General features: G+C 52.7%; 3 protein-coding genes across 6 annotated transcripts; all 3 read right to left on the reverse strand.

Annotated features, from left to right (window-relative positions):
• Window positions 1-5644: 5644 nt before the first annotated feature.
• Window positions 5645-8472, reverse strand: CUNH17orf49 (chromosome unknown C17orf49 homolog). Of its 4 annotated transcripts, none has more exons than XM_054575625.1 (6): window positions 8343-8472; window positions 8031-8125; window positions 7316-7417; window positions 6457-6647; window positions 6140-6244; window positions 5645-5895 (listed from the first exon to the last, which is right to left on the reverse strand). In XM_054575625.1, exons 1-6 carry the CDS (start codon window positions 8361-8363, stop codon window positions 5891-5893), a joined length of 519 nt encoding a protein of 172 aa, XP_054431600.1. In that variant the 5' UTR covers window positions 8364-8472; the 3' UTR covers window positions 5645-5890. The 4 variants fall into 4 exon arrangements, with proteins under 4 accessions (XP_054431600.1, XP_054431599.1, XP_054431601.1 ...); XM_054575624.1 differs by having other exon boundaries at window positions 5645-5899; XM_054575626.1 differs by lacking the exon at window positions 7316-7417 and having other exon boundaries at window positions 5645-5899.
• Window positions 8473-8702: 230 nt separating this feature from the next.
• On the reverse strand, window positions 8703-10432 carry RNASEK (ribonuclease K). Its single transcript, XM_054575628.1, has 3 exons — window positions 10213-10432; window positions 9446-9522; window positions 8703-9020 (listed from the first exon to the last, which is right to left on the reverse strand). The coding sequence occupies exons 1-3, from the start codon at window positions 10288-10290 to the stop codon at window positions 8879-8881; spliced, it is 297 nt and encodes a 98-aa protein (XP_054431603.1). The 5' UTR covers window positions 10291-10432; the 3' UTR covers window positions 8703-8878.
• Window positions 10433-12152: 1720 nt separating this feature from the next.
• ALOX12 (arachidonate 12-lipoxygenase, 12S type) lies at window positions 12153-24269 on the reverse strand. Its single transcript, XM_054575629.1, has 14 exons — window positions 24090-24269; window positions 23341-23542; window positions 22200-22281; window positions 21965-22087; window positions 21737-21840; window positions 21340-21500; window positions 20296-20439; window positions 19097-19306; window positions 16371-16457; window positions 15743-15912; window positions 15119-15240; window positions 12973-13073; window positions 12680-12850; window positions 12153-12558 (listed from the first exon to the last, which is right to left on the reverse strand). Exons 1-14 carry the CDS (start codon window positions 24222-24224, stop codon window positions 12379-12381), a joined length of 1992 nt encoding a protein of 663 aa, XP_054431604.1. The 5' UTR covers window positions 24225-24269; the 3' UTR covers window positions 12153-12378.
• Between the last annotated feature and the right edge of the window lie 878 nt (window positions 24270-25147).

A 25147-nucleotide genomic window follows, 5' to 3' on the forward strand; every position in this document is an offset into this window, starting at 1 on the left:
CCTCTCTCCCCTTTTGGCCTCGGCTCCTTTATCTGGCCGGGATGTCGGGGGCGGGGGTGGAGGTGGGGTGAACGCCTGGGTCTGTATCCTTCCTTCCTCCGTGGCTCTCCAGATGGCGAGCCCGGGGCGGGGTCTCGGCTCTAGGGCGGGACCTCAGCGACGCTGGGTGGTCGTAACCTAAGGGGTCTTGGGTCACCGAAGGTGGAATAATAGAGGATGGGACATTAGAATTGGGGAGAACGTTGGGGATATCCAGAGTAGAAATATGGGCGACTGGGTCGTGGACGGGGCCCGTGGGAGGAGGATTGTGTGGGGCCGGGACAGCGAAAATTGGTGTATTAGCCGTTGAAAGGGGCGCAAGGAGCCTGTTACAGGACAGCAAATACAGCAAAACTCCCTTTCCAGGGTGCGGTATTACGGGGTATAAAGGAGAGCTGAGCGAGGCACCAGGTTTGGGGAGGCGAGAGTGGGTTCCTGTGGAGTCCCAGCCAGCAGGAGGGGTGGTGTGAATGACAGGTTCCTCTAGCGGGGCCTACCCAAAGGGGGACTCTGACCGGGCGGGGTAGGGAAAGGGCGGATATGATTTCTAGTTTGTTTCCTTCCATTGTCCTGCGACCGGACGGCTCCTCCAGCTGCTTCCCCTCGAGGAGGTGGGGAAAGTCCCGGGTGGGAGCTCAGGAGACCTAGGCGTCCGGACTCTCGCTCCCGACTCCCTTCAGAATCCTTTTAGGGATCCAGAGAGAGAGATTCCCGCCCAAAGCCCGCTCGCGCTCCCCCAATCCCAGCCCACTAGGGCCTCGGGCACCCGCCGCTCGGCTACACTAGGAGACTGGCGGGACGCCGGGGTCCAGCGCGGCAAGCCGGCGAAGCTCGACAATGTCCGCCTCCTTCCACGAGGGGGCGCACGAACACTAGCTTCGCCTCGCCGGGTCGCTTCCACCCTGCAGAGGGGGGTCCACTCTGACAGGGGCTCAGGATCAATTCGGCCTGGACGGCGGAAACCTTCGTCCTCGTCCTTTTTGCGCTGGCTTATTTTGCCCCTCTGTCTCCTAGGAGGGAACTAGGGTTGGACAGAGGGAGGGAGAGTTAGGCGACAGAAGTGACTTTCCTCCGAGGCTGGGGTTCCTACCTGGGGTGAGAAATCCGACGGCTTTGGGAGCAAGGGAGATGGGTGGGACAAGGAGTGGGGTCTAAGCCCTGGGAGCACAGGGTTTTCCTTTTTTTATTAGTCTAGACACTATTGTCTGTCTTTAGAGGTGAATTTTTAGTGAACATTAATATGAAAGTTGGGTGGGGTGAACAAAGAGAAGGGTAAAACAGGGAGGTTCTCAGGATCAAAGAAGGGAGAGAAGGCAAGAGGGGCCTGATGACCCTAATTTTAAGTGCCTGACCTGGGACATAGGCACGGGTCAAAACTTCATATTTTGTTTGAGGAGATATTGGGTTGGTGGCGGGGGGGGGGGGGGGGGGGGAGGTGGGGAACAAGGTATATTTGGAGAGGGGAGGCCAGAGTGGAGTCCGGCTGCAAAGCAGGACTTGGATTTGAGTTTAGGAGTCTTCCGTTGCCCAGGAATGACTGACCATTTCCCGTGGAGTTGCATATCCAGGCCTGGGGCCCTCCCTTCAGATTTGAGGGTGTCTTTATTGGATGCACATAACAACTGCTGAGAAACTGGGAATTTGGAACCGCTAAGGATCCGGGACTGTTGGTGGCTTTTGATGTGAGGGTTACTTTGATTTCTGCCCAGTGAGGAGTTCCCTTTGGTGTCAGGATGGAGTTGATTTTGTGTTATCTGGTCAATTGTGGGGTGCATGTTTATTATGGGATGTTGAGTTACTTTGATTATTCTGGGCACTGGTGGGGATGCATTCAGGCTTGAGAGCAAATGGTAAGTTTGAGGCATGGAGCTGATTTTGAAGTTACATTAGTTTTGGGGATTCTGACACCCACAATTTGGAGATTGTCATGTTGAAGTATTAGAAGAACCTGCCAGGTGTTCTTGGGGAAGTGGACGAGGGTTTTGTTTTAAGGGATTAATAGTCATTGATGTATATGGACAATCTGATTTCAAGTACAGTAGTCATGCTGATTTGGGGGGGCATTAAGTTTTGGGGTGCCATGTATGTTTCAAGCCTCGAATTAGATTTGGGGAGACATGAAATTCAATCTGGAGTCTTTTATTAGCTTGCATTGGAACATAACAGGAACCTGGGAGTGTGTTTGAAGGCCGTCTATGATTGTGGGTTCAAGAGGGGGAGCAAAACTTTACATTTGAATGTTGTGGAAACTTATTTTGAGGAGGGGAAATTCCTGTGTATGCACAGACAGCCAGGAAGTTTTTTTTCCCAGGGATAGACACAAGACAAGGGTCCAGGATAGGAAATTAAAGTTTTGGGGTGTTCTTATTTGATGGTGTTTTGCAACAATTTTGGTGAAGCTGAAGGATGGATCATAAGGTGAGATTGATTTGGGGGTTCACTTAATTTGGAGCATGATGCTGGTTTGGGATGTCCTTTGCTTATAGCTCCCTTTTACCCCAGATTCTAGACATCTCTTTCTTTAGTGAACCCCAAATATGCTCAGGATTTGACAGGAGAAATTTGGAAAAGGGGTGTATTTCCTCTTAGTTCTATGTGGCCTAAATAGATCGGAGGGAGAAAAGGTGTTTTCAGACTCCAGACCCCAATTTCTTAAGGGAGCACACTTCAGTTTGTGAGAAAGTGGAGGAAAACGGGGTATCTTGTGATAAAGTGGACACCCCTGACTAGGTCCCTGCTGTTGGAACTGTGGTAAGGAGAGGTGGTGGGGGGGTACAAGGAGGTGGTTCTTGTACCCTGATTTTCTAGGATAAGAGCCCCAAACAGAAAGCAGACAGAGGACTGGGATTGTGGGTGAGATCGGGGGAGGGGTTCCTCACGGCAGCAGCAGGGGCTAGGGGGTCAGCCAGGCCAGCTCTGCACGCCTGGGTCCCTGCTCAGTTCGGCTCTCCTCCCCTCTCTCCCTCCCACCGCCCACCCCCACAACCCAAGGGAAAAAAACTGCCTGTGCAACAGCAATGGCAGATTCCAATCCTCCAGGCTTTCCTGAACCACCACGGAGACCAGCCAGGGGGGAGGGGAAAGGAGGATCGGGCTTTTCTGCTTCCCTAAGACTGGGGCTATGAGCTTGACCTCCTGGCCCCTAGCCCTTCGAGGAGTGCCCCCCCGGTCTGGAAGCCAGGTGTCCTGGACCCTAGCCCCCGAGCGGGGGGGCCTGGAGAGACGGGGAGGAGGGAGGAGGGAGTGACTTCCAAAATTGGCATCGGGACAGAGCAGGGCTGGCGGGAGGCAGGCGAAAGACGGAATTTTCCTGAAAAAACGGGGGTATCTGAGGACCCCAAATTTGGAGAGCTAGTCCAGGACTGTCCTGCCAACATCCTAGATTTTTTGGGGATTTTTTGGGGCCCCCGGGACCCCTCTAGATGGGGTGAGGAATGTAGTGTTGGGGGAATCTGACTGGGGCATTGCAGCTGCCTCTCCCGCCGAGTTGGACACGGATGGGCTGGGACGGGTTTGGGGGGGTGTCCCCAATTCTGACTGAGAGTGAAGGAACCCCCTTCTGAGCTCTCTTGTGGGGGTCCCCCCTCCCTAGGGCACTCCCCACTCCCTGAGCCAGCCGAGAGGAAGGAGGCCAGCGATGCGACTGGGGCAGCTCCTTTCTCCTGCACCCCAAATGTGAGGGATGCACCCCAAATTTTGCTCCCTTCAAAATAGGGGACCAGGATCTCAGGGGAGAGTAGCTGAGGTAAGTGGGGAGGAAAGTGTCCCCTGTTTTCAGGAGAGACGTGGCGGTTGGGGGGGAGGTTTGGAGGTGCGTGCTGGGGTGGGGTTGGGCTTTGTCAATCTTGGAAGTGGGGGGACAATTGGAGAGGCTTTCTCTTGTGGCCCTGAACTGCAGTCCCCCAGGTGAAAACCAAAGGCTGAGACCAGAGAGACCCCCAACATCCCCAGCCATTAGTAAAGTGCTTGATTTCTGTTTCACCCCCACAAAGGCTCTGCCGAGGGTGGGAGCTGGGGGCAGCTGTTCAGTTTGGGGGCCGTGGAGGGTGGGATGAGGAGCAGGGGCCTTGGCAGGACTTGATGTAGGAGAGACAGGGGTGTCAAGGGAGGGGGTCTGGCATCCCCAGGGCCTAAAAAGACTGCTTACACCTACCATCTTACATCTTTTTGATTGCTAAGAGTTTTGGGGGTGTGTCGAAAGGGAGGGTGGTAAAGGGGGTGATGGGAGGTGGGAAGAGAACTTTTGGATTTTAGAAGGTATTATTTTGACTTGCGGAAGGGACTTTGGCCCTTGGATTTTGATTTCTGGGGGCTGCTTTTTAAAAACCAAGCCCTGGGCAGGAGAAAGAGGCCGAGGGAAGGCCTAGGGTGGGGGTGGGGAGAGGCATGTTTGTCTCAGCTTAAACGTGGCTTTCTGGGGTGGGCCCGCCTTCCAGGTCCTGACGGATGGGCTGATGGGGGTTGTTGCGCCGGGTGGGACTTGGGTCTGGGGGACCATGGAGAGTGGAACAGAGCTGGGGGTCGGATACCTGGCCCCCAGGTCCAGAAGGTCCTCTTCCTGGGCCCTGCTGCTCCCCTTTCCCCCGGCCTCCATTTCCTGCCCTTGGCCTCCATCTTGTGGCAGGCCCAGGGCGACTTCCGGCCCCCCTCTCCCAACCACGTGCCGGCCCCACCACCTCTGGATTGCCAACTTCCAACCCTGCTGTCCTTGGCTTCTTGTCTCTCCTTGCTTTCTCTTGGGTTCTGACCCAGAGAGGGGAGGAACGGACACAGGAAGCCTTGGGTCCCTGCCCTTGCTGACTCGGGAGGCAGTCTCTTGGTCCCCCATAGTCATTCCCTATTTCCTCCTCTTCTGACCCCACCCAAGGGATCCCCTGAGCAGTTTCCGCAGAGGGAAGATGGTTCCAGTCTTATACTGCGGACCCGCCCCTTAGGCCTCTCTCCCTCCATTTGCCTGCGCAGGTCCCAGCCCTGGTTTCTTGTTTTTCCCAACCCCTCTTGGGGCCATGTTGCCTTTTATGCCTTCTTTGTCTCCCCGCTCTTGGTGGTGGGGGTCTTCCCAGCACTGTCTCATGCTCCCTTCCTCTCAACCCACCCCAGTCCTGCTCCCGCCCCAGCAGCACACTGTGGTTTGTACGGCACTGTGGCCACGTCCAAACCACACTGTGGTGTTAGAGCGAGGGTGGGGGAGGCACCGCTGAGGCTTGGCCCGGGAGGCCACCCTGGAGAAGCGACACAAAGGACATCTGGGGCCTGCTTTTGAGGTTGGGGTTAGGGGGCGGGGGAAGGGAGGTATGAAAGCAGTGGAAACAGCCCCTCTGAAATCCCCAGGGCAGTCACAGGAATACTGACTGCTAGAGACCCTGGAAGGAAGTTCTGCCTCCAGAGAGCAAAGTGAAGTCTTTGTTCCCCACGCCCAGCTCCCCTGGCTCTAGCAGCACAGAAATATTGGCACTGGGAAGAGTGCCTGCCAATATTGGCTGAGCTGCTCCAGGCAGGGCGGTGAGAGCTGCCGAGCAGGGGCTGAGCCCCAGGGGGCTAAGGGGAGAGCGAATGGTCCCTTGTACTCCAATGATGTTAAGTGAAGACACCAAGCTGAGGGAAATCTTTATTATTCTCTGTATAAAAGTGTCCATCAGATGCAAATCGAAGGGGTAAGGGGCAGGTGCTTATACAGGAGCGGCAAGGGGACAGCCCCGGCAGTCTTTCGACCCTCTCTCACGTAGGCCTTGGCCAGAGTCCTAGGTGACCCACAGCTCCAGGGTGAACGCTGAGAGGGGTCAGAGGCGGAAGGCTCAGCGAGACAGCAGAGGAGGTTCAGCAGAGGTCATGAGAAGGCCAGAATCCAGGGTCAGGCTGTCTGGAACAGGAAGTAAAATGGGCCGAGATGGAGCGAGCCTCAAGTAGGCCTCCAAGACAATTCCTGCCTCCCCAAAGCCCCCGGCTCTTTACTGATCCAACCGCCTGCACTGTGTATGAGAGACCTTTCTCTTCCAAAGCCCCTGTACAAGGAAGGGGACTCCTGCTGAGACCCTCCCCTACCATCCAAGTGACACTTCCTCCCCAACCCCTTCAGCTGGTGTGGGAGAAGGACTCCTACCCTGGTCGAAGTTGAGTTTCTTGGATGGAGGAGTTTCTCCTAGCCCTTCAATGTCCACCAGGTCACTGTTGGCGTCGGAGTCGTTCAGAGCACTGAGTGTCACATCTGGGAGGGGGGCATAAGCTAGGTTCTAGGTTCCCTGACTGTGGTCCTGGTTTCCCAAAACTTCAAGCTCTCCCTCCCTCCCCGACCCCAGCCACTCTCTGGGAACCTTCAGTGGGAGAGGAAGACAGGTGTCCATCTTTGACCCAAGCCCACTTCTCTCACTGAACCTCTGGTGGGACTTTAACTGCTAGGCAGCAACTCCCAGCCCTCACCAGCTTTCTGTTTCTTTATGGGGGGACCCCCGGCCTCAGGGACACTGGAGCTGCTTAGTGGAGGGGCAGCTGAAGGAGGCGACAAGACACCAGATGCCACCTTCTTGGGCCCTTTCTTGGGTGACTCAGCTGGAAGGGGGACACCAGAGTCTTCATATACTTTGCGCTTCACAGTGGCCTTTATCTGAGCCCTGAAGAAAAGAGAGAGCAGGTTAGGGAGTCATCATTAGAGAGGCTTAGGGAAGAAGGGAGGGGAGGGGCAGGGATAACGGGCCACTCTGAAGGAATAATGGGGAGCCCCTTCAGAACCTGGATAAGCATCCAAACTAGGGTCCTAACCCTTTGGTAGGGTCTCATTTTCCTGAAGCTTTTCTTACTTAAAAGACTCACTTAGGGCAGATGGATTGTAAAGAGTGAATTCCCTGAATCGAGTAGTGGGAAGGGCCCATCTCTGAATTCTCTTCTGGGAGAGAACTACGGATGTGAAAGGCTAACAGGTAAGCCTTGCTGATCTACAGGTAAATTCTGATCAACTAGTTCAGAATCACAGTATCCCTGGAAACATGGCAGCAGAGTCTCAAAAGATCTGTGTAAATAGCCAGGCAACTCCTGTTACCAAATTAAATTATCTTAGGCAATATAAAATCAAAATCTTGGGAGGTCCTGATTACCATAGTATTTTAATAACTTCTGGCCAATTGTGACAATTCTTTTATCATTCAGTCCTCAAGGGGATACTAACGAAGCTAGCAACAAAACAGAAAGTATGTTGAGTTGGAAGTTTTGAAGATGGAACAATGGGTATGGAGGAAAAAAGCCACCCACCCCCCTCTTTCGCTACCAGCCACCCCTCCCTCACACTGTCCGTTCCTTGATGACACAGCTGATGTGATTAAGATCGTCCCCAAACCGCTTCACAGCAGCCCTCAGCATCTCTATCTCCGTCTCCGTCCACTTGGCACTGTCAGAAGGGGAGAGGGGAACAGCGAAGTGGGAGGAGGAGGGGTGTGGAGCCAGCCTCCAGGCAATGCATTCCACAGCAATCAACCTCCTCCCCCTAATCCCTGGGGCCTCTCCCAGGGATCCATAAAGAGGTCCTCCTTAAAAAAACAAACAAACAAACAAAAAAAAACCTTAAGACCCCGTGGGACCCCAGGACCCCCAACCACATGATATTGCAACAAGGGCTACCTTGTAAGAAAGCCTCCTCCCCATCATCGTAAAGCAGCTTCTGTAAACTGCCCACTGAAACCAATTCAACACGGGGGTGGCAGGTGGGGGGACTTCTTACAAACAGAACACCTGAGCACAGTCTGCAGCAATTTGAGGGAATTCCACAGGATTTGGGGTGGGTGGGTAGTGGTGGTGTCTATGGTCTGCAGGTTCGGGTTGTGAGCCTCAGTCTGGTTTTATCTGTCGTTCATTCAGCAATCATTTAACATCCACTCTGCGCTGTGCCAGGCACAAAAGCAAACTAAAACTACCATCTGTCCTTGTCCTAGAGAATGTCCGTGTCAGTGATCGAGTCCAAGCATCCGCACTCCGCGTGCACGTCCCAGCCCGGGCTCACGTACCCCGCGGGGGAGGAGTCGGCCACGGGATGCAGCTGCATCGTCAGCTCCCCAAGCTTCGTGAAGGCGGCTCCCGCCGCGGAGAAGATCTCTCCGACCTGGGGGCGGGGCAGCATTACGGGGGGCCGGAGCACACCCCCGCGCCGTCCCGCCCGGAGCCCCAAGCCCCACCCCAGGCTCGATTCCCGCCCGCTTCCCACCCGCCTCCCGCGCCCCACTCTCCACGCTAGGCGGAAGAGCCGGCAGCCAACGGGGTGGGGGCGGGAACGCCCTCCCCTGGCCGCCAGGGAGCGCTATCCTCAGGGCAGGTCGAACCTTTGTGGACGCTGACGTCATGGCCCCGTGCGCCTCCGGCACGGAGACGCTGCTGCCACCGCCGCCGCCGCCGCCGCCGCCGCCACGGAGCCGGGACCACAGAAGGCCAGAGGATCAAAACTGCTTGGACACGCGCAGGAAGTCCCGCCCCTCCCTGCAGATGACTGGCTCAAACTGGACGGCTCAGCCTCACCAGCTGCAGTTACTGGCGCTGCCTTGGCGCACGGGGGCAGTGGCAGACCCCGCCTCACTTCCGGTCCGGCTTCCCTCTACTTCCGTGGAGGAGTTAAGAGTTCCCTACTTGGAGGCGGATTCCAGCCCCAGTGCCCTCCTCTCCCAACCCAAGCACAGACACAAGGCTTAGGAGAGCAGTTTCTCTTTATTGTGGTACAGGAAACGGTGAGGGAGCCGGAGGGACAAGTGACAGCCAGCCCCAGTCTCCCTCCACTGGAGCCGGGCCCCAGAATGGGATTAGCAAGGGGTAGGGAGAGTCTTAAATAGAAGAGGGGGCTGAAGAGCGTAAATACTACCAAGCTCTATCGCACCATATATTCCTTGCGCTTATTGAGCCGAACTTGACAGAAAGAGAAGCCACCGAGGAGGAGGTAAAGGCCTGCAGCGATGAAACAGTTGTAGCTGACTTGTTCGTATAGGTCGTATATGTCCTGGGGGCCATTCCTAGGGGTGGGAATTAAGCCGAGAAGTGTCAGAAACATTAAGAGTAGCCAACATTTACTGCGTACTTACTATGTGCTAGGTACGGGTTCTAAGTGCTTTTACGTGTATTGTCTTGTTCAATCTTCACCCTATGAGGCGAGTTCTATTACAGCATCCACTTTGCAGAGGACAGAGGCACAGAAAAATCAAGTAATATACATAAAGAAGCCTCAACTAAAGTGGTGGGTTTAGGCTGGCTTCAGAGATTCGCCTCCCAAGAAGACCAATGTGAACTGTATACTAAATAGAACAGTTCTCTGCACCCAGTTCCTCAGCCACGGAGCCCCAAGCATCCCGCCTCCTGCAATTCCCCGCCCATAATTCTGACCACATACTCAGCCACTTTCCACCTACTCCCAGTCCCACCTCTCCCACCTAACACTTACTCAAAATCTTTCTCCGTGAAGGGAACGTCCTCAATGAGCACAGCGGAATGGACGTTGAAAAAGATTCCGAGCATTATCTGAAAACAGGGAATGGATAGGTTTGACCTCAGGCACCCGACCCGGTCACTCATTAAACTCCTTCCACTTCTAATGTTGCCACAACATCTGGGTTTGAGAATTAACAGGATGCGCTGGGATTAGCGGTGGCTATTGCTGAACGTCTACTCAGTCACCCGGCACAGGGCATGAGGTGGTGACAAAGAGACGACTTGGCGGGGGCAAGGGCAGGAATAGCGAGTAACCCAGGAACCCAGATTATTCTCCTCTCCAGAGGCGTCATTATCACGAGGCAAGGCAGAAGGGATCAGGGGGAATCGGCCCTTACTTCTTCCTGGAGTGGGGCGGGTAGAGTCTTGGGGGAAACAAGGTCCCAGCTACCCATTTCGGGAACAAGCGCTCCCTTTTCTCCATGCCCCTCCATTCAGTTTAAGCATTTCTCAAGAACCCAGCTCTTCCTCTTACCTTGAGGGGGTCTCCAAATTTACCAGCCAGGGATCTCATTCCAAGCTCCAGCTCCCTCCCCCACTACCCGCCCCACTCCAGTTCCCCATTTCTCAATCTCAGTTCTGTCTCGTTCTCCAGCGACTAACCAACCATCCCCTCCAACCTGCGTGCTGATTTCTAAGGCCTGAAGTCTCCTAGCCTTCCATCCCTCCAACACCAGGCCCCTCAGTCCCTCTCCAGTTCTCGTCGGCTAGTCCCCTCACCAACATGATCACTCCCCAGGCGCTGAGGACGATGCCGCAGGCGGCCAGCTTGGGCCCACAGCACAGAAGCGACGCCATGAGAACCCCGCCAAGGGATTCGGGGATGGTCCAGATATGGACCAAGTTAAAGGCGGTGAAAGGAATCCCCGATGGGCCCGAGCAGGAAAACCGTGGTGGATTCGGGGTCTAGCGCTGTGTGGATAGAAGGACCGGACGTCGGCCGAGGGGCGTGGCCTCGGGCCGAACCTTCGTGAGAGTTGGGGGGTGGCGCCAGGAGGAGAACGCTGGGCGAGTTGGGCTCCTTCCCAGACTTTGGAGGTAAAAGGCGGTGTCTGAAATAAAGCAGTCTCTCCGGAGTCTCCTATTGACCCAAGTAATTGGGACGCGAATATAATAGTAGCAAGGGACTAAGGATTCTTGGTTCCCCCTCTCTAGGTTGGAATGGAAAGAGCCTCCATGTCACCTGACCCATTTTGGCAAGTCACGTGAGGAGGAACCCCAGTAGGTGTTTGGGAGCTGAGGGCGTTGCAGAGCTGCTGGTAACCTTGGCGTTGGGGGTTTGGTAGCGGACGATCGAAACTGCTATTCCCCTCACATACTGTAGTTTCGGGTAGTATTCTGTGCTGGGGAAACGGTAAGTGAGACACAGAAATTAATGCCGAGAAAGAACGCCTATATCTCCTCTCGTCCCTACGTTTAACATTAGATAGTCTGACACTGTAAAAGGAAATAGGAGACCCTTCCTGAAGTCAAGCGTGCTGTTCTGGCTAGAACGCTTTAAAATTGCAAAGGGTTCTTGGCATTGGAAATACTTAAGTAACTTTTTGTTACCAAACATGGAATACTAAGTAGCTTTGGATGCCAAATCCAGGAAAAATATGGGCGTTAGGGAAAAGCCTAGGGGAAGTAGACTTTGAGTAAGTTGTGAAGGTGAGTGTCTGCTAAATGTAGTGGAGGAAGAAATAATACACAAAATGTCACTTTGCTTCCCTATTGTAAACTAAGGAAACGGGTGATAGGTCCGTTGAGTAAGATAGGGTACACGATTTTAAAAATAGGAACTGATCATCCACTCCAAGGAAAATGTTTGTATACTTCACTGGTTAGAGAGGTTTGTAATAATGATTTAGGAAAACGGGTGTTTGAAGGACACAATTTTGCTCTGAGCTTGTACCCAGTCCAGTGAAGACAATGATCATAGCATAATTGAGAGGAAGCATTTTGATCCCAAGACCCTGGAACTAGACAGAGAAACAGTGGCTAGCGTAAGTTCATGATATTTTTCCATTTATTTTGTGCATACGGTTCTATAAAGGGTAGTGAAAGAGAATTTGGAACCCGGGGCATGTGTAGAGACTCCAGTGTCCTAAAGGAGCTGGGAAAGTGTCCTTGAGACATGAATTTCGTGTCTCTTCTCTTTGAGACTTTGGGGAAGGAAACAAAGTTTTTATTCTGCTTTAGGAGCACCATTCTTATTCCAGGACTTTTTAGGGGGTAGGTGTGTGAATAGGAGGAATAGGGGTGGAGGGAAAGTTGTCAGAGAACAGAATCAGGAATTTTTAAGTTGGCCACCAAACATGAAATCTAGCTCCTGGGAAAGGAGAAGAGGCTGAAGTAGTTCATTTCTCTAAGAAAGCTCCTCCACCTGCCCCGAGGGCCTTCTCTGGGTGTTTGCAGGCAGGATCAGCGCCTCAGGCTAGAGCAGGGCATCCTTGTCCAGGCACTGCCACCAAGGGCCAGATTCAGCCTGCAGCTTGTGCATGTCTCTTTGGCAAGCACAGGGGTTCTTATTTGTTTGTTGCATTTTTAAGTGGTTCACTAAACCAAAAGAATTATTTAGTGACACTGTCCATATTTCACTGTCCATGAATAAAGTTTTATTGGAACACAATCACACTCATTTTCGTATTGTCTGCAGCAGCTCTTTGCTACAGCAGCAGAGTTGAGTAGTTGTGACAGAGACTGTGTGGCCTGCAAATCCTAAAATTTTTATTTGGCTTTTAACAGAAAAGGTGTCCCCCGCTCCCGTCCCCTGGCTAGTGGGATACTGATGTAGAGGATTTAATTGGGAGAGAAAATAGAGCCCTAGCAACAGAGACTTAGCAAACCATGAAATTCAAGCTAGAAATGGCAGTCCTAGTTTTCCAGGTGTGGGCACCTTAGAGCTCAGCTAGTGATACTGTTCTCTATGTTACTGGGCTTTAAGTATTCGTAGGGTAGGTCACGTTGCTCATTCTGTGCTGTAATTTCCCTTTCCAGGTTTTCCAGGTCTGTTTGGAATTGCTTCAGTACAGCCTCAGCCTTGGAGTCTGAGAAATACTTCTCTTTGTGATGCCCCAGAGGCACCTAAGATAGAACAAAGGGTCAGTCAGTTTCTCGTGGGAAGGCAGAAGCACCTATAGCCTAGCCCTTAACTTTGATGTTTCCCTTCCATTGTTATCCCTCTTTCCCTAGAGTCCTCTCTTACCATGCCTGGCTGGCGTCGACTGAGATGCCATGTGATGGCCATTTGAAGACAGGACTTGTGGACATCAGGTAGGGAGTCCATTACTGTCGCCATTGTCACATCTTCCTTGGTGGTGGGTGGGGGCATTCGCATTGTGCATGGGGCATTAGGAACCCAGGCATACCAGTCCAGCTGGGGGAAGAAAGTACAACTCTAGGATCCCGGTACTTAGGGTTCGAATCCCCACCTCTCCCTTGGGCATTCCAGGGTCCTGACTCTTGCCTTCAGGGACCTGGGCTTTCAGCTCTTCATACCTGGCACTGGTTGATGGCTGCGTGCTGGGCAGTACATGTGAAAATGCACATGGTTAGGAAGTGGCAGAGTTGACTTCGGGACTGGAGGGAAACAGGGAAACCTGGGCAGGAAAGGAATAGGATTTAGAGGGTACAGCATGAGAAGAGAGAAATAAAGGTTGATGTCTTTGTATTTCTTCTGTATTTTGGAATTGATGGGTATTGATTCATTTATTCAAATGTATTTGCATCAGACGTGTGTTTCAGTTCAGGCTCAAGCAATATAGTTTGGTTCCCTTAGGCCAGTTAACTTCTCTGAACCTCAGTTTCTTCACAGGTAAGTTGTAGATGATACTTACCTTATAAATGAGATAATGTATCTGGTACGTAACAAGTGCTGAGTAAATAGTAAGTATTGTCATTATGGAAAGATTGGGGGCTGAAAAGGTTGAGTGGTCCTCTGCCTTAAAAAGTGGTTAAGAATTTAGGGCTGCTTCCTCCTATTCTCAGACATAGAATTACAAGTGCCCGAGTTATAAGAGGAATAAGAGAAGCCCTGGATGGTCCTGGCTGGGTAGCTAGGTCGATTAAAGAGCATCGTCCCAATACGCCAAGGTTGCGCATTCCATCCCCAGTGAGGGCACATACAAGAATCAACCAATGAATGCGTAAAGGAGTGGAACACCATATTGATGTTGCTCTCTCTCTTTCCCTCTGCCCCTCTCCCTTCCTCGCTCTAAAATTAATAAAATGAAAAAAGAGAGACAGAAACCATGGGTTTCTAGTGTCACAGCCAAGAGAGGCTTCCCACAAAGGTTATCTCAGGCCATTCATTTTTACAGTGGAGGTGGGGACTCAGAGACCCCATAATCCTGTCAGTTAAGTAGAACAAATAAAATCACTCCCCTTTGATAGATTTTTTAAAAAAATCAAAGACCAGAAAGAATAAACTGCTTGTCAGGACACAGCTGGGAAAATGTAGAGGCTGAACTCAAATCTCAGACAGTTTTTAATTTTAGCACATTTCCCCTACAAGTCTGTTGGGAAAATTAGGCAAAGGTCACCTATGAGAACTGGGGGATAGAGAATGAGGGGCACTGAGTAGAGTTCAAGTTAACATGTGAGAGGTTTATTTTTTTAAATGTAGCTGAAGCTAGTTGGGGAAAAGATGGCCAGAGAGAAGAAGAGACTTTTGAGGGCCTGTGGCGCCTAAGGGACAGTGCTGAGATGTCCTAGGGAAAGTTTGGTTCGGGGAGGGTGGGGCGGCACAGCCTCAGATTCCTCAGGTGCGGGGACTGGCTTGGCGTTCACTGCATCCCCAGGGTGTGGCCATAATGGCTCCCCAGTAAATGTCTGTAGTTGTCCCACAGAAGCAGAGATGTTGGGGTGAGGCGTGAGGAGCAGGGACTGAAGGACGAGTTGAAGCAGTCCAGGTTGGCCCGTGTGTGTGAGGGAGAGCAGAATGAACCTAGGAGAGCCCAAGAAAGGCTGTTTCCTCCCTAGTAGTTCAATGTGGCTTGGGGTGCTAGAGCTAGTCCCGGAATCCTGCGCTAGTGCTGGATCCTAGTAGGGGCAGGGGAAGATAGATTAGCCAAGGAATGTGAGCCCCAAGGGACAGGGAACCAAGTGTGAGTTTGAGGCAAAGCATGCGCAGTCTTGAGTTCGCACCTAGAAATGCCCTGGCCCTGGGGTGAAGCGTGCGGTATGCCTGGGCCCTCTGTGTGTGCTGGGCGGTAGCAGGAAGGAGAAGAGAGGGAGCATGGAGTGGGCCATTGCGGGATTTGGTGGAAAAAATCTTCCCATTCATATCCTCAGGTAGGAAAATAGATTCCATGAAGAGAGATGTGAGTCCCAGCTGGACCTGGCCAGGTCCCCCACTGGCTGTGGTTGTGGACCCACCGGGCCCCGTGCTGTGGCAGGTTGGGGCATCTGTAACTAGGCATGGGGGGTGGACATAAAGGCTGATGGCCAGGGTCTCTGAGGAGGATAATCTTTGTGCTTCTAAAATTGTCCTGAGTCCTAGGAGGTGGGAATGGGATCTAGATGCTTCATGTGTGGAGGGAAAGGGGGTGACGAGTGGTTGGGGTCACGTCCCCAGAAGGGCGAGGCTGACAAGGGGCTCTGGGCAGAGCGTCCGAGGAGTTCCTTCTCTGGGGAGGAGTCTCACCTTTGTCCTGGGCCTGGCAAAGCCCCACCTCAGTGATCTCCCGACACCAGGCCTGAAGCTCAGGGTCCCCTCTCACAACATCATCCCCGTGGTAGAAGAGGTGGACGATCCCCTCCACGTACCTGCCCGTGGGAGAAGGGAGTTGAGCTCCTTGAGAGTAGAAGGCTGTAGCCTCTGACCGCTACTCCTTTTCTGTGGCCTCTAACAGATTCTTACTATGTCTGGATATAGATCCTTCTAGACTTGCCTTTTGGGACATTCCCCAACTCTTTCTACACACTAATGGGAAAAGGAATGAAACGTGGGGCATTATTTCTAGAAATTCTCTATACATGGTCGATAGCCATTCTTCCTGACAAGACCCCTGATTTGTCCAGATCCCTCAGCCTCCCCACCCATAGCTCTCCCTGCCTAGGCTGTCTACCCCCATCCTGGTCTCCTCCTCTTCAGACTCGACCCACTGACTCCTCGATGTTCCTCATCTCTCCCAGAACTGAGTGCTCTGCTCCTTCTGTCTGGACCTTCTTGTTTCATGATCCTTCTGCCCCACGCTGACCTCAAACCAGAGCCCCACTCTCCCTCTCCCCAGTGCCCGTCCATTTCTTCACTCCCACCGTCACCCACCGGGCAATGACTTCCCACAGCCGTAAAGCATCGTGGGCATAGAAGGCACGCGGGATCCCCAGGAGGCCCCGGTCAGCCAGATCGTCAGGAGGACAGAGGGAGCGGTAGGTCAGCTGAGCCGTAGCCCGACAGAGCAACTGTATGTGGCCCCCACCACCTGTGCTCATTCCCTGGGAAAAGAGACCAGAGGCCTTGAGGAAGACAGAGCATGGTATACAAGAGGTTCAGTTGTGGGGGTTCTCACATTTAAACACATGAGTGTAAGCCCTGGCTGGTGTGGCTCAGTGGATTGAGTGCCAACCTGCGAACCAAAGGGTCGCTGGTTTGATTCCCAGTCAGGCTCATGCCTGGGTTGCAGGCCAGGTCCCCAGTGTGGCAACGTGAGAGACAACCACACATGGCTGTTTCTCTCCCTCTCTTTTCCCCCTCCCCTCCCTTTCTCTAAAAATAAATAAATAAAATGTTTAAAAAATAAACAATTTAAAAAAATAAACGTGAGTATAAAGGGACAAGGCTCCTGTGGTTAAGGGTCAGGGCATTCACACCGGTCAGTCTGGAATCTTGAAAGTGACAGGCGGTCATGCAGAGTTGGATGATTAAGTGACCCCACACTCCGTCCCCTCCTTACCATGTCAAATATACCTCCTTCTTCGATGAGTTGTTTCCGTCCCCGGGTGTTGATCTCCATGGTGTAGCGGGTGTGTGGCATCAGGAGCTGGATGGAGAAGATTGGAAGAGTGGTTTGTGGAGGACACGCTTGGGCCCTTCTTAGCGAAAGGCACTCAGCATGGTGGCCTTCTGTCCTCTTGATGCTCGCCTCGCTGCTGGTGCCTTTGCAGGCTGGTCTCCTGCTTCTCTGAGCATGCATTCCCGTGCTCTGTATTCCCCCGTGAGTCAGGCTCTTGAGCCAAGTGGACCTAAGTGTTAATCTACACTTCACCGCTCACTTTGATCCTTGCCCAAGGCAGTGGCCCCCTGGGTGTTAACCTGTCTCACCCCCGATCATCCAGCTGCCAGCAGAGGGTGGTAATAGGGTTTCTTACCTCAGGAGGCCGTGGTGATGCTTAGGTGAGTGATACTTGAAGGAGTCCACGCCTCAGCTGTTACCATTTATCTTATTTGCACCTTGGATGTTGATGATTTTTAAGAATCTGCCCCTTTTGATTTTTTATACTTCTATCATTTGCATCCTCATAGCTTATAATTACCTCTCTACTCATCATCAAAGCCACATCGCCATCCTCTGGTCGCTTCACTGTGGGTTTTTGGGGGGTAAGTACCTTTAGTCAGAATAAGAGGAGCTGTTCTGAGCTCCCTACTTGAGCAGTAGAGGGGTTGTTGTCACATCTGTCCCACTCCCAATTAGGCCCTCTGTATTTTTTTTTAAAGGTTTCATTTTTTATTTATTTTTAGAGAGGGAAAGGGAGGGAGAGAGGGAGAGAAATATTAGTTGCCTCATGTATGTGCCCTGACTGGGAACCGAACCCACAACCCACACACGTTTCTCTGGGAATCGAACTGGCAACCTTTCACTTTGCAGGTCGATGCCCAACCAACTGAGCCACATTGGCCAGGGCTACCCCCTCTATTTTGAATAGCTTTAAAAAAAATAGCCTGGGTATTAAAAAGGCCACCTGATCCTCACATTTCTTTTTATGTCAGACTATTTTGTCTTCATTTCCACCCAGTTTATATACAGGTTTCGTGTAGTGTTGGTATTTATCTGAGTTGGAACTGGACACAGGGAATGACCCAATGATACCTCTGGTGTCAAGATGTCAAAGTAGCTCATATTAGTCTGAAACTTTTCAGAAAGTTCATGAAAGACACTGAATGTCGTAGAAAGCCCAAAGTCCCCTTGAGGAGAGGAGGTATCTGAGGACAAACTAAGAAGAGTAATACTAATTGCAAGAACTGATGGTTTCTGTAGCTTTCAGCCTGTTACATTGTTATGTCATTTTATCCTTAAACAACCCACGGTGGAGCTCCTGTTGTCCTCATTTAGAGATGAGCACACTGAAGCAAACGTCTGGTAAGTACTGAGGTCAGGATTCAGGATTTAGACCCTGGCAGTCTGCACCAGAGCCTGCCTACGTAAGCTTCACGACATTTGCAGGTTAGTGCTCTGGTGGGGTGAGTGGATATAGGCGTGGAGAGGGATGAACTGGTAAAGAGGGATTTCAACTGTCAGCAGAGCCTTAACCTATTCAGGATGAGCAGAAGATGGTGATGCAGGAGCACCATGAGATCAGTAAAAGCCAAGATTCTATTAATCACACTAGTTTCTATCTTATCTGTGTTACCCCAGACTCAGTGAGGCCATAGCTACTACTGGCCAGGGTAGAGGGGTCAGGGTATAGGCCCCGAGCTTGAGACATTCACTTCTCCTTACCCAGGTAAGTACGAGTTTGCGGTGCTCATTTGCATATCTTGCCAACATTTCAAACTCCATGAACCTAACACTGAGTACCTCATATTTGTTTCCAACCTGGCTTCTTACAATGACTTTGCTGTTTTTGACAATCACTCTGGTTCATAAGCTCATATCAGTATTGTCCTGTCTCTGCCATATTCCCTATATCTGAAATTCACCAAGGTTTTGGGGAAACCTTTCAGCAAGCACAGTTTTATTTTGCTGCTTTCTGTCTAGCAGTAGATACTGAGCTCGCTCTTTTTATAAAATTACAACACACCTACCCTGTGGGCTCCTGGTTGTTGCAGCTTAGATCTCTGGCCTTTCTTCAGTCTTATTCTCAGGCATGTGCACCCGCTGTTTCCTCCCTTCACCAAGTCTTTCTTTTTTCCCCCCTTCTTGTTCCTGTTACCGCCTTACATGTCTTTCTCCATCTCTCTCCTAGGAAGGTATAAGTAACCTACAGGGGTGCCCTCCTTGCCTTTCCATCTGCTCCTGCAGCAGACTTCTCGGTTCGGGTGGGACATTCTCCATTCATACTATTAATGTTTATAGGCTGTCTCTTGTGATTTTAAATTCTAGTTCCAGATACTGCTCTCTGGTTGATTCTTACGGGCATCACTTGCCTTCCTGGATAAACAGTAAATATCCTAAGACAGAAGCAAGGATTTTGTTTTACGAACAATATTCCAGCAATACTCCAGGCTCATTGCACGAATTGTCAGTTCTCTGGAACTTCAGAGGGTTCTCTTATAACATGTTCTGAAGAAACATTAAATGACTTGATGCAATTAAAATACAGGTCTTAAAATACTGATACAGTCTTCTGCTTGTCCCTCTTTCTTTCACAAATTGGCATAACTATTGTTTGCTGCAGCAGTACCATTTGATACTGGCTCTTTCCTCTCTCAGATGAGATGGGACTTGAAGGGTAGGTTTACCTTGAAGATGGGGTGCAGTCCTGGGAGACACCTCATGGTGGCGACAGCGATAACTTCAGCCACCAGATGAGTGTTCAGTAGATGGTACTGGAGCTCGTGCAGTTGGAAATCTGAACTTCTGACCCAGGACTTTGCCAGGAGCCAGGCAAGTGGCGGGTCTGAGGGCAGGAACAGCGTTGGGGTTGGGGAGCTGGGGTTGGGAGGCTGGATCTGGGGAAAATAAACATTTGTTGAACTTCCACTTGATGTGTGACAGTATGGTCAACATTCAGAGAGAAACAGAGAGGAGTAAGAAAGATTATTATTTTTCCAGGAGGTTATAATGCAGTAGGAGGAATGAGGACCCTCCCACCCTGCCTCTCACTAGCTGTGGGTCATATTGGTACCGTAATGGTCAGGTTGAATGCAGGAGAGTCAGAACAAGAGTGCAGTAAGTAGATTCTAACAGTGGGAGAAACATGGTGGGGTTCTGAGTTAGAGTGGGGGAATGAGAAGGAGAAGCTGGGCCCTGCCTGGGTAGCTCAGTTGGTTAGAGCACAGCCCCGACACGTCAAGGTTGTGGGTTTGATCCTCAGTCAGGGCACATACAAGAATCAATGAATGCATAAATAAGTGGAACAACTATTCAATGTTTTCCTCTCTCTTCTAAAATAAATTTAAAAAAAAAACAAAACAAAAAAGGAGAACCTGGATGTGTGAGATAATTGACAGTACTTTTTTACTGACTGTTGAGAACTTTGGGAGAAGACACAGTCAGGAAACAATGGGTATTTAGAGTCAAGGCTACTGAGAGATTAAATAGTGATTCTCGCTGTGCATTCCCAAACTAGCAGCAGCATCATCACTTTGGAACTTGTTAGAAAGGCAGATTCTCAGTTCCTGCCCCGGGTCTACCAAATCAGAAAATCCAGTGGCAGACGCAGCAGCCTGCGCACTAATGCATCAGGTTTCCTAATGCACACTGAAGTGAGAACCACTGAGTGGAGCATGGGAACTCCAAAAGGCCACTATGACTCCTGAACAAGTACTACCAGTTGGGTGAGTCAGGGGAAACCAGGCTGCAAATAGCGACATGAGGACATGCTCCACTGTGTGAGGATGGAAGTTGGCAGCCAAGAGCCAGGGGGCTGGGCCCCCGAGAGCAGAGGTCGGGGTGAACAGAGAGCAGTGCTGGGAGGAGGATGCCCGGGACACCTCACCTGGATGACCATGGGCAGCAGCTTCCCACTGGGTTCCATCTTCAGCATCACGAGGGGGGCAGCCACGTACTGCTGCTCTCCTCGGATCACGTTGGCTGGAATTCCATCCAGCAGGATGAAGTCAGCCTCGAACAGGGAACCCTTCTGGGGAAAGGAGGCATATATCCATGGTTAGAGTTCAAAGTCTACTCCCAGGGGGACAGGGAAAAGGGGAAAGACATTTATCTTTTATTAACCAGTGTCACCCCAATAAATTAAAAATAAAACCATTTATCTGACTTCTTAACATTATCCTCTATCAGTACCAGAGTCCTATGGGCAGAACCAGAGCATCAAAATGGTCCAATTCCTCTCATTTTAAATAAAGGAAGAAACAACCTGGTGCGGGTTAATGCCTTGTGCAGGTTTTGTGGTGGCAGATACGAGTGGAGAGCCAGGCCTCTCAGTTCAGTCTGCATTACAGGCATTGCAAACTGTCCCATTGTCAAGAGGCTGTGCCCCTTCCCCATCATCCCCTGGTGATCTTCTCCCTCTGTTTGGCTCCCCTCAGCTCAGCAAACGCTCTTTCACTACTTGTCCAAATCTCACCTGCTCTGCCAAGTAGTCCATAGAGGTCCCCTGACTCCCACTGCCGCAGGACCCAGGCACGCGCCCGTGGACATGTATGTGCACACTGTGCCTTGCTCGTCTGCCTTTCATCCAGCCCATCTTTTCTAAACCCAGCTTTCCTCCTCCGGGAAACCTCTTCAGTTCCCCCCACCAGACAGTGCATTCTTCGCCTTTCTGGCTGCCCACGAACACCGGTGTTGGGAGCGCTGACATCAGCTGGCGAATGTCATTGTCCCAGCTGACATCCCTAGCCCCACCTGCGTTCGCCTTCAAAATCCATGCTGGGAATGCCTCATAGTTTTCCCTACATGTTTCATCATCTCTGGGTTTTTTCCAGCCTAGGACTCTGCACCCAGGGACAGCAGGTTACCACAGCCTCCCCTTCACCACTTCTCCTCAGCCAAGGAGAGGACAATGTAGTGTGGGAGGAGGTACCTGGAGTTCTTTCTCCAACTGAGCCTGAAGCTCCTCCATCCCTGAAGGCAGCACCAACCGGGAGGGCAGAGAGGTGGAGCGTCTCAGCAGCATGGGGTTGGCTCCATTGAGGAACTGGTAACCGAAAAACTCATCATCCTGCCAACGCTGGCGAACCACCTCTGTGGGGTCAGGGGGGAGGGTAGGGGGAGGATGTTCGCCACAACCCGATATCCCTCCTCCGGGCTCTACCCGAGGGATTCAGACACATGACCACCCTGTACCCAGCCCTTCTCAGAGATGACCAGGCATGATACGGCCCTATCTGGCAAGGGGTTGGGGGGACTATGGAGTGTGAAGGTCGGGTCATCAAAAGAGGGCTATCAAGGGGTCCCTGAGACCGGGGGGAACCACTAACCAGCCAGGGTGCCCTTCTGGCCCCAGAAGATCTGATCGAAATCCTCCAGTTGGCTCCAGGATCCCAGAAGGGTATAAACACGTTTGAGGACCATCTCCATTGCCCTGGGACAGAGAGTGAGGCAAGAACCCATTTGCTAATTCCTCAGCCCCTCACCGTTCACCACCATTCCTGGATCCCCCCCGCCCCCAGCCTTCATTTCACTATGAGCTCCAGGCCCTTCCTCACCCTGCCTTCATTGTCCACTCAAAGTCCAGCCTCTTCTTCTCATGGAATCTCATGTTTGGAGGCAGGTCCTCCACACGGTCTGCAGCTATTGCCAGGGGCATCCCTTCCTTCCAGAGGGCCCAGCTGGGAGAGGACAATGAGGCTTCAGGGAGGGTGTGCAAGTCAGTGATGCGGGTAGGGTCAGGGGAGGGCGGGGGTCTGAAATTTTGGGGCTCTCCTGTGGGTGGGTGGTCACCAGTATATTTGTTGTCTTTCCTTCAGTTCCTTCTCCCGATATTTCTGGAATACATCCAATGCATTGTCTCCTGCCAGGCGGGCTGGGGAGATAGTGAGACAATTGGCCATACAGTTTCATATGGTCCTGTGCCCTCCCTGCTTGTCCTCACCTTCCTTTGCGTATGGCAGTCCACGTGCTCTGCTGCTTTCGTCTCTGGCTGTGCTCCTTTCCTTGATTCCCCAGGCACGTTTATCCCAGCTTTGCTCCTGGTTTCACTATGTCACCCTCCCCTTGTCCTGTCAATCATCTTTCTCTACCTGATCCTGTTTCATCAATATCTATGATAGGATGAATCACCTCCATTAAAGTGATGAAATCTTAATCACCCCTCTGCCCACACCTGTTTTCTACTTTCTATTGCTTTGGGGAATTTTCACTTCTTGAACCTCGTCGGCCGCCCCTTGAGCTGTCCTCAGAAGTTATCTTTGGTCATCTTTCTTAGACTTAACGTCAGAGTCTGTGTTCACTGCCTTCTTCCAGCCCTTAGCAGTATTTATACTCACCTGTATCAAAGCCGCAGGTTTCCTGTTTCCCTCCTGACTTGTTCTCGCCCTCCTTGCCCTGTGTTCCTCTGTCCCGTTTCCCGCAGTAACTCACTCTGCGTTTGCCGTCCTCACGCATCCCGACTCCAGCCAGTCAGTGCGCCCGCGCCCTCCCCGTTGTCCATGTTGTCATCGCCAAACCAGCTCTGTCTTCATGTCACACCATGCGTTTCCCTGGCCTGTCTCCTCTCAGGGGTCACACCCACTGTCTCCTATCTCCCGTCAGCCAGGCCTGTCCCTGCCCTAGTTTGTTCTCAGTCACACAGAGACGGCCTCTCCACGTGTACTTCTGCCCTTCTGATTCCCAGCGTTGCCACAACTCACATTCCCTGTCCTCGCCTTCCTGAGGGGCGGGATCCACACGTCACTTATTCCCTCCCGAAGTCCCACTCCCAGCCTTTTTAATTCTATGTATAACTTGGGGACTTTAAAACTTTCCCCTCGTTTCCTATCTTTTCCACCCTTAACCTGCTGAGCACCCACTTTTTCAAGACCCATGAGCCTTCCTCAGGGCCAGCCCCGCCTGGCCCGCGCCCGCTCCCGCGGCCGCCGCTCACCGGTGCCCTCGGGCAGGGTCACCGCGCCCTCGCCCTGCACCCAGCGGTAGCACGGGAAGCTGGCCTCCGCGCCGGCTCCGGGGCCCTGCACCGTGATGCGGTCGCAGAACCACGCGTCGTCCACCAGCCAGTGATGTTTGCGCAACTTCACGAACTGCAGCGGCCCCAGGTCCTCGGCAACGTCGTGCTCAAACTCCTCCACCTGTGGGGACCCGAACGCGGTGGGGTTTAGTACTGGGGACCCGGGAGAGGCCGTTTTACTGAGGGTGCGGGAGACCTTTGTGAAGTCCGGGGACAAGGTCTCCGAGGACAGCCGTTTCTTCCTCCCAACGCCGGCCCGCGGGGGCGGGGTCCTCATACGCCCCATCGCACCGGGAGGACGAGGGACTAAGGACGCGGGGCGAGGCCCTCAGAGTCCTGAACGGAGGACTGAGCATCACCACCGACCTCCGTCCATTAACTGAGCTCTCGGCGCGCCCGCGCCCTCCCGGGACCTTCCCTCTTTGACGCCTGACCCCATACGGACGCCGGACTGGGCTCAGGTGGGGAAGTAGCGGAGGCTGCGAGGACCACGGCCAGGGGCGGGAGAAGGGGTCTGCCCCTCCTGGGCCTTGGCTCCGACCCTCTCCCGGCCTAGGCGCAGGCGCCCCTTCTCCCTGGAAGTCCCGGAGGGCGCGTGGGCGCTGTCACTCGCCCCCGCGCCGCCGCAGGCCCAGGCCGGGGTCGGGATCCCGGGTACCCCGGTTGACCTGGCCCCGCGCCGGCCGCAGCTGCAGGTCTAGCTCCGCCTGCCCGTGCTCCCCGACCAGCCACAGCCGCACGCAGTTGTGCGACCCGGAGAAGAGCCAGGCCCCGGTGGCCACGCGGATGCGGTAGATGCCCATGGCGGTTCCCTGGTAACCCAGACGAGAGGGAGCCGGGTCCTGCGCTTCTCGGGACGCCCGGGGCCGCCGGAGTGAGTCTAGCGCCGTACGGACAGTTCGGGCCTTTAAAGGGGAGTCTGGGTCCCCGCCCTTCTCAAAACTTCCCGGCGCTCGCCCGTCTCCGCCCCAAACTAGCCCCAACCTGCGAGCGGCGGAGCGGATTGCGGGGAGGGGCCGCGCCTCCCGGGCCGAGCGTGGCTGCGGAAAGATGTAGGGGCCTTTGGCCTGGGTGAGGCCGAGAGGGTGGCTGCCCCGGGGCTTCTCTGAACCTCCCTGCGAGGTTTGGAGCCAAGAGCCTCGAGCTTGGAGTGAGCAAGGGTGAGGACACGTTCTCAGATCGGTTGGTCCTTTGGAGAACGAGGTGGTAGAGGGGGTGGGTCGGCCTTCCAGAGAGAAAGTTTCCGTTTTTCTGGGCTGGGACCTTGGGAAGGCGGTGGGCTGACTTCGAGGGCCAGCCTGGGAGGCTTCGCTGGGCTGCTAGACGCTTTATGGTCCAGTAAGCCTTAAGTTCCTGATTTCTACCGCATCTAAGCCCAGTCCTTGGATAAGTGAACAGACGTTCCCAGGCCCCCTAGAACCTGGAAAAGTAACAGCTCAAAGACTTGCTCCCTGCCTCTCCCTAAACCTGGTTTCAGCATCGCGGCATTAGAACCCTAGTTACACCAGACATTGAGAGAGACCTAACTGAATGAGGCCAGTAAAAGCCTCCTTTTGTCCAACCTTCATAATGGGTGCAAGAGAATGTTAGGGACCCGGGTGTTAGGGTGCAGCGTGAAGTCACTGAGGGACCCAGCATTCATGGGCAGTTCCCATGAACTTTGCCCTTTCTAGGTAAATGCAGCTTTTTCCCCTTCATTATATTCCAGGTAAATATTTATAATGGC

Source organism: Pteronotus mesoamericanus, unplaced genomic scaffold (assembly GCF_021234165.1).
Source record: "Pteronotus mesoamericanus isolate MK-2021 breed Mesoamerican mustached bat unplaced genomic scaffold, CSHL_Meso_final contig_317, whole genome shotgun sequence".
Classification (NCBI taxonomy): Eukaryota; Metazoa; Chordata; class Mammalia; order Chiroptera; family Mormoopidae; genus Pteronotus; species Pteronotus mesoamericanus.